We start from the raw sequence: 12,795 nt of genomic DNA, 5'->3' as shown, positions 1-12,795 counted from the left end.
GTGTTTCATTCATATGAACTATCATACGAAAGAACATAGAGAAAAGTATATTGTCAAACACGAAGAACCACCAAAAGGTATGGCATTGTTGTCAAAGAATCAACCCCCAAATGTTCCCCCAAACAAAAGCCTCTCTATCATTGATTGAGAGAGAGAATCCATTGGAATATTTGAAAATCATATAAAAAGAAGAACCCACATTAGAGTCCAAAGTTTTGTCAATCATCCTTTGAATATTTTGTGTGGTCTTACGGACCATGGCACTAAGCTAGATGCCAAACCCACCATTAGGTTAGCCCGAAAAGACTAACCAGTGATTTGGAGGTTTACACACACACACAGAGAGAGAGAGAGAGAGAGGCTATGTTAAGCATATATTGTATCCAACTTTAATGCCTTTGAAGCCTTTCCCACTACCCATTTGTTAGGAGATGGTTAAAAGAAATTATGCTAAAAAAGCACACAACCACTCATGAACATTTAAGTCTTAGACTCACTTGAAAAACAATGAGGTTTATTGGAAGTGTGAAAGGCCAATTTATTGGAAATATGGCCACAATTGATCAAAGCATAATCAAATTATTGAAAGAATGTACTCAATCACAACAGTATACACAAAATTACAATCTTTTTCTTAAGAGCTTGCAAAAGTTGGATGCAACCTCTCATGGACTCTAGAAAACAAGCTCCTAAGAGAGATAAGGAATGCGTCTTCTACCTCCCTAAGCTTTGCATCTGGCTTAGCATACACTAATCCAGGCATGATCTCATAGATGAGTCTATGTCTCATCTCCTCCCTCACATGCTTCGGAATTTTCCGGAGCTCTTCTACCACGTTAACCTTGCCTCCCCTTATATCGTTTGCGGGGAAGTATATCGAATATGACCTCGGATCATCGGGCAAATGCCATGGGTATTGGTAATACGCACTATACGGATTGAACAAGACAGGGATACATCCACCAATCATGGACTCGAAGATTGAGCGCCTCGTTGGGCTATCGCCAGGGGGTTGCATACAAAACTCCGAGTGAATAAACAAGTCCATCGTGGTCTCGGGCCGAAGGCATATGTTGTCGGTACAATGCAAGAAATAGCATGCCGACGAAGATACACCCGATGAGGCATTGGTGCATTGATTGATGAGATGGGTCCGTATGCTCTCGCTCTGGTTCGGGCGAGGCTGGCCAGCGAAGCTCACGAGGTGTCGTCTCGTGGCCATGGAGACGTGCTCTTGCCAAGTCCGTATGTCCGTATCGTCCCTAGGGTGGAAGAAGGTTGGGTGGGGGACACCAATTTCATGTGTGTCCCAAGGGTCCCTCTCTATCAAAAGCTTGGTGACATTTTGCATCCCCTCATACAACAACACTTGGTTTCCCCAATCACTCCTCATGGTGGTGTCTTTGGTCCCGGTATTGGTCCTTGTCTCGGTCTTGGTCTTGGTCTCGGTCTCGGTCTCGGTCTCGGTCTTGGCCTTGGTGATAACCAATGGAAAACGCCGGAAATCCCATGTGATCTTCCCGAGCACAAGCACGTGGTCGGCTCCTCCGTTCCTTCGCCACATATCTTGCTTTTCCAACCACTTCATGAGTTGGAGACCGAGCCGATCCCGCAATTCGTTGGTCGCATTCTCCACGAAATGCCACCTCATCACGTCGAGGCCGCCATAGTACGGAATGTAGAAGAGGTTTGCGTCTTCTGGGTCTAGGACCAGGCAAGGGTAGTGCTTCAACCTTTCATGAAAGATGATCTCTAGTGCATATTGGTGGGTGTGGTACCATTGCCCTGATGGTACTATGCGGCCATGGTGTTGCGCCGCTTCGACTTCTCGGCCCATCCCCGAGTTGGAGAAGTAGTCGCACATGTCTATCCACGGGATCAACGATCCGCACTGGCGAAGCAAATCGGAGTTGAATCGGTTGGGAAGATTGTAGATGTAAACTTTTCTGCCATGGCATGATGATGGTGGTGATGATGATGGTGATGATAGTGGTGGTGATGATAATGTTAAAGATGATGATGATGATGATGATGATGATGATAATGTTAAAGATGATGATGATGATGATGATAATGTTAAAGATGATGATTCTGATGATGATGATTGTAATGATAATGATTCTGATTCTGATTCTGATGATGATGATGATGGTAATGATGATGATGACCACAATGAGGAATGCTTTCTTCTGTGAATTGATCCACTCTTTCTCAGCTCCTCCATGATCTGTCTTGCAGCATTCTCTCCAGAGATTTCTTCCGAGGTGTTATTAAAATTAGGGTTACTGTTGATGGAATCCAAGGTGGGAGCTTTATGAACCTCCCCATGGAAGAGTACATTGAGCTGCTTCACATCCTTCTGATGATGATGATGAATGGTGCTGTGTGTGTTACCTGTGTGATGATGAAGAAGATGGAGATTGTGAAGGAAAGAGCCTATCTCCAGCCAGTATATGATCATCAAAGTGACCATCAGAGATATGATGAAAGACACAGAGAAGGCCCTTCTCATGGATGAAGCTGCAGACTCTTCTTTGGTAGAGCAATGGATCCTCATCAAGCCTCCCACCATATCTAGAGCTTCTCTTCGGTTAATTGTGGTGTAACTGGTAGTGATTATTACATCGGATTGTGCAGAAAAAAATCAGACCGCTCTGATGTGAATGAATGAATGGATCTTGAGACAGATTCCTTTTTAACAGAATGGGGTTGTGGGGTAGCTGGTAGTGATTATTTGCATTGGATTGTGCAGGAAATCAGACGGCTCTGATAGTGAATGAATGGATCTTGAGACGGATCCTTCTAACAGAATGGGAAATTGGAGAAGCGATTAAGAGGAGATCATTGTGATTGAATGGAATTGAAACAGGGCGGCGATTTCAGTGGATCCTGCAGGGAATCATCATTCGATTATATGAGGAGAAGAAGCTCAGATTGAATGAATGAGTGATGCAGGAATAGAATTCAGTTACTCGTCTTTTTAAAGTATAACGAACTTCTGCTACAGTCAGTCAGTGAAAGCGACACAGAGAGAGAGAGAGAGAGAGAGAGAGAGAGAGAGAGAGAGAGAGAGAGAGAGAGAGATGGAGCGTATATACGGATCCGTATATACGCACACATACGGTCTTTTGTGGGGTTAGTGGGTGGAAAATACGAATACGGAGAGGGGAATATACCGATCCGACTTCAATACGTGTACACGAAGATTCTGTATGTCCGTCCGTGGGGAATATACTAATTGGCTTCAATACTTGTACACGAAGAGTCCGTACAACCGCCCGTCTGTTCGTGACTTTTCCGGGATTTCGGATGGACAGACCATTGCGGATGGACGGCCCAATGGTCCGTCCGTAAGTTCTTCGGCATTCCCGATCAACCAGCCCAATTGTCCGTCCGCCCGTGTGTTCCTCCGGAGATATCAGACCGAGGCGGGGGGGGGGGGGGGGGTTGTGCCCGCCCATGAGTAAGTTCTCCTGGGACATTTGATCGACAACTCTACTATCTATGTGCGTGTTCTCCTAGTGCTTGTCCATGTGTTCGGGATATCTGGGACCCTTTCTTCTCTCTCACTTCTCCGACAAAAACGCTCCTTCCAGGGTTTAGGGTTCAGTGAGCAGATGAGTAACAGCGTCCAATGTTTGGGATGTGATCCTTTTGGAGAGGTTCTATCCATCCCAAGCAAACGTCCAATGTTTAGGGCTTAGGGTTTAGGGAGCAGATGGATAGCATTGTCCAATGTTTGGGCTGTGATCCTTTCGAGAGGTCCCGTCCCGAACAAACGTCTAATGTTTAGGGTTTAGGGTTTAGCGAGCAAATGGATAATGTTGTCCAACGTTTGGGATTTGATCCTTTTACGAGGTTTCGTCCGTCCTGAGCAAATGTTGTTGAATATTTTACCTTGATATCCGATTCGTCTCGACCCCCACATTCCCCTCTGACTTGTCCATGGAACCTGCGCCTCCGTTCCCTAAAAGTGTTTGGTTGAGCTCTTTTTTCGAACTCCCCTATCTGTTTGGAAATTGAACCTGCCTTTAAGAAGTACACGGCTCTTTTCCTTAACAAATTCCTACATACTATCGGTGCTTTTTGCATGTTCTCAATGCTCCCTTTCCAATTATTTCAAGGCACAAGAAAAGGACACTATGATCATTTATTTAGGATGTTGTTTTCATGAATACAAAGGGTGCCCAATGCCTACCCTTGAAATCTCAAACTTGTCGGTTTGGAAAATTAAAATGTGTCCACTTAATGGATTTAATTCGTCAAATATGCATTTTATGTTATATCCTTGTAAAGCTTCATGAATATTTCACCCCAATCTTTTGCTATTGTAAGCATGGAAAAGGAAGCTAGGGTTTATTTATATGTTCTAAGGGAGACATCGCCTATACCTAAGTAGCGTACTAAAAAAGAAAAGCAGTTCAATCATTTACAATAAAGCGTATAATCCATTAATGTTTACTTATAAATCTACTATGCATTAAAGCACCATATGATTTTATGTACTTATCAAGTTGATGCTCACATTGATGTCATGCCCATAACCACCCTCATTATGACTCATGAGTATGTTGATAATGAGGTTACTTGACATCATATTATAACATTTGTAGACTGTCACATTAGTATACTTAGCACAATCTATTTATTCCGAGGCTTATTTTTGACAAGATAATCAATATTAAGATTAATGTCCAAGTACTATACATGCATCAATCTACAGTTCATATCCAAGATGATTGATGTCATAGAATGGTAGAGTGACCCTTTGGTTTTCCAATTAGTCGAGAAACTTATGAATCAATGTATAAATATATATTTCATCATAGTTTTTCTCAATCTTAAGCAATTTCTTTGAGTTCAATGCTAATCCATGATGGCAAGTATCACACAATAAATAATGGCATGTTAAGGATGGCCTATTGGTAAGGGTTTTTTATGTGCCAATTCATATAAAACACATATGCGCTTTAATGAATTAGGAAGTTTTGTCAATGATAGCTACAATTTGGTCATCCAATTTTTACGAGCACCAATGATTTCAGTTGCAAATTAGTGTAGATATCAACGTTTTTTTTGCTTGTGGGTTCTATTCAACTCACTACTCACGAAAGGCTTCATGTATACATTAATAACCTTTTAACTTACAAGGCATGCACTAAATGCCATACATTAGTCAAGCTTTGAAATTATTCTTTAAAAGTGAAGATTTGAACGCTCAGATGTCAATGCATTTGATTAGCAAAAGAAGAAGAGCATTTAAGCGTTACATTAATAATATCGTAGTTGCATTAGTGACTAAACTACACTAAAATGTTGTTATATCTAGAAGTGGCATCTATTTCATCATTCCCTTTGCATTACATTATTGGTAGGAAACAGAACAACAAAATGGAAACAAGCATAGACACAAAGACACATATATAAATCGATGTACACAAGAAATTATAAGCCCACGAACACAGACATATTAACCACACACAATCTTGTATGAGCACGTTCACATGCAATAATTTGAGTGTGGATATGAATATATCAAATAAAAAACATGAGCACAAGAGAACTATAATAATGACACATTGAGATGGTATTGAAATAATGATGAATGCAATATGTACATATACATGTCATAACATGAGCACTCTAGTAAACTAGCCCTCTCTCACAAGTATGAAGAACCCAAGATTTGATCATACAAACACAAAATGCATTAATTACCAAACTCTCATCCAAGTATAAATTCTTTGACCCACAGGCCACAATGTATTCTCAGTTAAGATTGATGACTCTAATACCCCTTGACGTTTGATTTAATAACTTTATTGCCTTTACTTAGAAGATAAACTAATATGTTTTTAGACTACACATAGGGAGGGAGCATGCGGGCGAACATGGAATGAATTTTGGTAAACAAACATACATTTCTCTTCTAAATATCCAATTCCATGAATTTCCAATAATCGGTTTATTAATTGTAATTACATGCAATATGTATTGTACCCCTAGTAAGTTTTTCTAGATATTATTGTATACACTTTTGTCAAAAAGTTTGTGCATATATTGATTTGACTAAATTCAATTAATGCTCTAAAGGAAAATAGTGACTCGTGTTTGAACTACATAATTTAAGGTGCGCGTATTTTTAGACAATATTATTTGTAACCTGCCTAGACATATGCCATTTGTTGGAAACACGATGTCCTTGCCCTAATCTGATCAAATCTAATATAAAATATGTTAACAAAAAGTTCATTAATGTCTCTAAAGCCATTTGGGTTGTTAAGTTGCAACGTTGGGCATCATTAATTGGTAAGTTGTTTTCAACCTTTCGATGGGTTTCACCACAACAGACAAAGCTTTACTCCCCTATTGTATAAGGTTGTGTTTGACTACCTTAGGCACTAGGTAACTTGGTACAACTAGGGTATGAAAAACGTGTGCCATATTTGGTAGCCTATCAAGTACCACGAGAGATATGAAGGTTGAAAGGAATTTATTTGAGAAAAGGACAAAATGAAAGACAATAAATCAAGTTATAGTTGAGTTTCGAGATCATGGTTGTGTCAACTATTTGGTGACTATGAGGTCGTGAGTTTGATACACTTTGCATGTGACTTGCATCATAATTTTCCACAAAAACAATGATTGAGAGAGTTCAGACTTGGAGATGTAATTGACATATTATGTATTTGTTTAGGACGGAAAAGAATCCAAAGAAAGAAAGTCAGTCGAGTCATAATTGAGAATCGAGATCATGGTTATGTCAATAATTTGGAGACAATGAGGTTGTGAGTTTAATACACTGATGTGGCATGTGACTTGCGTTGTGATTTTCCACGAAAACAATGAGGGAGACAGGGAGAGTTTTGGACTTAGAGATGTAACTTTTTGCACTATTGTAGTAAAGTCATGGGAGGTTTTGTATCGTTATGTGATATTAATTTATATATCTTTTTTCCAAAAAACATGAGAGATTGGGGAGAGATATTGGAATTAGAGATGTAATTGATATATCATGCATTTGTATATTTGTGTGAAAACAAATGAGATTTAGAATGAGAAAGAGAGAAACAAAAAAAGAACAATATATTAACATATACTAGAGGTCATAATTGGCCCATGAAACAAAACTTAAGTATAAATATGGGTGAATTCATGTTACCCATCCTCAAACAAAAATGCATTGGTATCTTAGTTCTTCTTATTTGAGCTAATTGAATCCCCAAAAGTGTTTTCTTAAACTTTCTTGAACATAGATTCATTTTTTGTTTATCACATGTTTGGTATGTGTTTGTCATTGAAAAATGCGGAAGGAAACACCTCTAAACACAATACAAAGAAACACTAAAAGTATAGTATGAAGGAATATATATATATATATATAATATCCATAGAGAGAGAGAGAGAGAGAGAGATTAACATCTTTTAAGTGGCCAAAATGGTCTATAAGACCAAGCAAAGATTACATCTTAAAATGTTGACTCGTCTTTCAGAAAAATAAACCAAGATAAACGTAACAAAGTAAAAATGGAATTAGAATTAGAATTAAGACATGACTAAAGAATCTCATCATCTATAGATGTACGATTCTCAAGTGTGTGTGTGTGTGTGTGTGTGTGTGTGAGAGAGAGAGAGAGAGAGAGAGAGAAAGACAAAGAAAGATATATTAATGTCTTCGAAGACCAAAATTGACTCAGACAAAGGAAGACTAATCTCTTGTATCATTGATCCATTGAGTCTGTTTGATAACTATCACTTGAGGTTGAACAAGAATGGAGACATATATTTAAACATAATTGGTATTCTAAATTGCCACTTGTAGTTGTAACAAATATCTTCATTTAGAGAGTTTTGATTGGGGGTTTGCCTTTGGTATTAACTCTAAAGCGACGTGGACTAGTAACGGGCAGTTATTTCTTTTGCATTGTTCAACTGGAAGACATTACTCATCATTTCATACAATGTTTGATTGATTGTTTGATTTGGAGTTAAATTTCACAAATTTGGCAAGTTTTGTCACAATGTTATTATTTGACACCAAGATGTGGGTTGTTTGCACAATTCACACACGTCGACCCAAAATCAGAGATGGAGACCATTCTCCTATTTTTGAGGTAATGGGGATTGTGTTATAATTGGAATGTGTGCAATCCTTTCATATTTGATGGTAGCATGTAAGCATGGAGTCAAAGCATATCAACAAAAGTTGAAGGGAGTACTAATGTGGCAATTTTATTTATTGGAGCAAGTAGAAATTCTTTCTTCCATGGAGTGGTCGTCTTGCCTATTAGCAATTTAACATGTTCCACCACCTATATCATGGTGACCATACTCCATTGTGCTACTCATCGTAAACAATGCTTTTCACACACGTTTATTAATATAATTGTGTGTTTTCACCAGAGAGAAAGAGAGATTTAAATGTGTGAAAGGGATTTGTAAGTTTATCAAGAATGGAGGACCGACTTAAGTAAAACATTAGTGGTATTTTGATCAATGCAAAAAACGGATTGCATTTGATAAAATCCTTTATTGGTTAACCAATGGCATTTGTGGAAATTTGAGAAACTTATGCGTACATGGGCTTTTGTTTTCCATTCATTAGCTGAATGCAAGGTTAGAAGAGCATTCACATTCAAAGTCTTTTATAATTATATTGGCACTCCAAACCTATATATTTGATTGTCTAATAGTTCAAAAAAGGCATGGTGATATTATATGAGTTGAGGAGCTTAAGTTGAGCCACTCATCCACACTATGAATTGCTTCAATCTAGGAAGGCAACCTCTTAGAGATCTCTTTCGAACTATTGAAGATTGTTGTTGTGGTTGTAAATTAGAATATGTTTAATAACCATATTTTGTTTTGGCTTATCCATTTATGTAGGTTCTATGTTGTATTAGAACTCTTGTACGTCTTATTGCAACTCTACTTCTTAATGTGTTGTGAGTGAAAACTTGTGCATTGGATCCAAGATGGATCACGTGGTTTCTCTTGAGTGTAGTAGTAACATTGCCAACACGAACCCTTCAATTTTAGGTCAATTAAATCATTTTTAAGCCTTCACCATCAAAATACATTCTTACATGCATGATCTTCATGCGGGGGTAAAGTTTATTTAGTGAGAAAAAGTTATTTTCCACCTAATTTTAATACATTACATATTAGTGCATCTTGAAAGGTGATAATATAAATCTACCATATTATTTAACATGGTCACTTTAATAATGTGTAACTTATGCCATAACTATTTTTTTAGGCTTGACATCATAGCAACTTGCACCATTTAATGGCATAATGGTAGAGCCATTGTAGGGTTTTATAAGAGCCTCATCATGAGAAATGACCCACGATTCATGAACTTAAACATATTGCACCTTCTAACCAATCATCAAGGAGTTCATCAACCCCATCATTTATGTCCATAGTATATTTCTATTCATCGATGACATTGTTATGTTGATATCTCAACCAAAAAAATGTGTGTCATTTCATTTTCACATAGGATCACATGTTGATATGCAACGGATCGCTTTCGTGTAGGATTCACATGGATCCCTACTATGGGATTTGTGATACGTATTCCTTATCTACTTCCATGGGAATCAACCATTCAAGGTTCTACACTAGGCTTTTCATCTAAATTATGAGAATAGTTATACAAATTAATTACAATGTACTAAAACTTATAAAAGGACTTTCATTAATTAGATCCATAGAATTTGCATAGACATATGAAAAGACAATATGCTATTTTCCCTTTTTTTGTTCTTTGTAAGACATAAGTTATCTTTTCACTTGTGTTTCTTCTACGAAAATCCAAATAATTATTATTCTTCTATTATTTGTGTGTCTCTATGTATGTATGTATGTATGTGCATTATATATGCACACACATGTACAAAACACACACTTGTTAAACAAACTAAGCAAAACGTGTTCGCACATACAACAAGATTTGGAATACGTAGGAATAACCTTGCAACAAAGGTATATTTATTTAATGATGCAATTTTGTATTTGTACATTACATATTAGTTGAAATAGAGTATATTCTATTTCGTGTTGGCCGTAAATGATTCATTATTAATCTAGTTCATCATGGTTATAACATCAAGTGCAAAACTACCCTCTATTTACACAACCACTTCTTAAACTTTCATGTCTCATTAGCAAGGTATGTGCTATCCCCACTTTCATGAGGATATGTTTGAGTTAGTCCAAGTTTACTTCGACTTTAATCCCAATTGAGCCACCATCAATTACAACTTCTATGAGCAATTAAAGCCTTTGCTAGTGGATATATCATTTTACTTCGCTAGAATATAAGATATCTTAGAACATTGGATGTTCTCTTCAATAAATCTCCAAAGATGTGATAAAAAGACATTATGTGCATAACACAGGTTGATAGATGCATACATTGCCTCATATTTGTGAATGTGTTGATATCAATAATAATAGATAAGGACCCAAACTAGTATTTCGAGTTGTTCTAAATTTCACCATCTGAAACATAACGTCTTGTTGTGTAACTTGTAACTCTTCAATGTAGCATTCTTGAAACAATGGACTACAACCTACAAACCTAGAGAGAGAAGTTTTAGTTGCAAGCTATAAATAAATTATATGTATAGAACTCATGGATTAAATTGGAGAGTGACTTTTGAACAACATTTCCTAGTTTTAAGGCATTACATATTAGTTGTAGACTTTGAAGAAGAATAGTTTGACAATTTAGAGAGTTAGCATCGAATCACATGAACCTAACATTTGAATCATTGTAAATGGGTGTCCCAAAAAAGATGTGGCATACTTTGTTTACTGATACCTTAAGTTTTTGATTATTCAAACGTAGCTTCACAAAAATAAATGCATTGCCCTAAAGGTCTTCCAAGATCTGGTATGCCCCCCGGAGGAAGTGATCATGGATATATGGTTCTCGATTATCAACTGCCTACCAGGGGCAATTAGACAAGGTTTACAGCCACTCCAACGACGTGGTCACTGCCTGTTTGCACGTTTGGCAAAAACGGCGAAATGTGCCAATGGTGACACAAGGAGGAAACGGCCCCCAACCCCATGCTGGTTGTTTCCTACTCACCTGTTATGTACACATAATGTAGGTAAGGGTAGGTCACTAATATTTACATAAGTGAAGGGTATGTTCACTAATGTTAAAAAGGGGACTAATGTGATTGGATAGAAGGAATGATAGGTGCATGCACTATCATGATTTGCGTAACCAATGAATGGAGACCCTTTTAGAAAGGAACATCTATTCAAGGGGCCTAGGAAAAGCTATAAATATGAGGCTTCGCTACCCTCATAAGCACATTACGTCAAAAGGTTGTTGTCTTAGACACCGGTGGTGCGGGCTAGGTTTTCGTCTCGACGATCATGTTTATCTCTTCCAAGGTATTAGTCATCCTAATATCCGGCGGTATGGGACATCAATGGTAGGTTGGCTATGTCTAGATCATAGCTCGGGGGTGGTCGGGTGGAACGGGTTCTTCTATCCAATTTATTTTCCTTCTTTTATTTTAGTAAATGGTCTATTGATTAGTAATAGACTCTTAACAATGGTATCTGAGCATTTACTAACATTTTTTTTTTTTTTATGTTTTTTGCGTGTGAGCAATGGGGATCTCACAAGGCTCGTCATGCTCTTCACAGGATCAAACTAACATTCTTATCCCGGTATTCTTCTTTATCGATCTCTCTTTTCTTTTGTATGACGCTTTCTTCTTGGTCATATGGAAGTGGTATTACATTTTCTTTTCTTTTCTTTCTTCTTTCTACCATGATACGATGTTAATCTACTTATGCGTCGGGTCGAGCGTGTTTGCACTAATCGCACATGCTCAACTCATGGCCCTTTTGCATATTATGTTGAGTATGGCACCCTTCCCTTTATTGAGCCATCACTTGGCCGATTCTATGGGATTTTGTGGTCTTAACGAGGTGTATGTCGCCTACCTATGCCACTCAACTCTCTGTTGAACCATCACTTGGCTGATTCTATGGGATGTGGTGGTCTTGAGGAGGTGTATGTCACTTACCCTAGGGTTTCTTACCTTATGGCATGCTTAATGTTCATACATGTTGAGAAACAAGCTCAACCTAGTCTAGTGTGTGAACACACCTTTGAGAGTGTGCACTTAAAGGTCAAAAGTCGCCACTCTTATCTACACATTAACTATTTGTCATAGAATCATATTCTATGACACATAACTAATGAGTTTTCACATTCCCCATGACCCATGAGCTTCGGTAGTTAATGAAGAGAGAGAGTGACTATATAAAGCACTCTCCTCCTACTTTGTAATAAGGTCGATTAATCTCTTTGTAATATACATCTTCTTGAGTATTCTATTGTCTCTCTAATCTATCTTGTGTTTCTCTCTCTCTCTCTCTCATACACACACTCACAACACATATCTCTCGTCTATTCCGTTGCACAAGAATCACCATCGATTCTTTACATGGTATCAGAGAGGTTTGGTAGCTTGATCTCGCCCATCCGCATGTGTTGAGCTCTACACCGACGTTCAAGAAGAACCGGCTCATCGCTATCGTAGTGCGACTACATAGCTCGTATTCAAGAGAGAAGAAGAAGGAAGAAATCTACATTGAACACCATGAATACTCAAATGGGGAGTGCTCTCCCTAGCGAGAAGTTGGACCAAAACAACTTCGCATCTTGGGAGTACAAGATGCATCAATACCTTGTCGGTCAAGGCTATTGGACCTACATCAAAGGAGCACAAGAAAACCGGCCCGACCTGGAAGACG

The 12,795-nt window shown here is 38.1% G+C and overlaps 1 protein-coding gene across 1 annotated transcript; it reads right to left on the bottom strand.

The window, feature by feature from the left end:
• Positions 1–559: 559 nt before the first annotated feature.
• Positions 560–2,579, bottom strand: LOC147867161 (putative xyloglucan galactosyltransferase GT20). Its single transcript, XM_087314946.1, has one exon. It carries the CDS (start codon positions 2,570–2,572, stop codon positions 635–637), a length of 1,938 nt encoding a protein of 645 aa, XP_087171072.1. The 5' UTR covers positions 2,573–2,579; the 3' UTR covers positions 560–634.
• Positions 2,580–12,795: the final 10,216 nt, after the last annotated feature.

The sequence above is a fragment of the Azolla caroliniana genome, unplaced genomic scaffold, assembly GCF_043228905.1.
Source record: "Azolla caroliniana isolate FFs.n. ecotype wild unplaced genomic scaffold, voAzoCaro1.0.p SCAF_2, whole genome shotgun sequence".
NCBI classification, from domain to species: Eukaryota; Viridiplantae; Streptophyta; class Polypodiopsida; order Salviniales; family Salviniaceae; genus Azolla; species Azolla caroliniana.
Note: the sequence above shows the minus strand (reverse complement) of the source record. Positions and strands in the feature narration are given on the sequence as shown.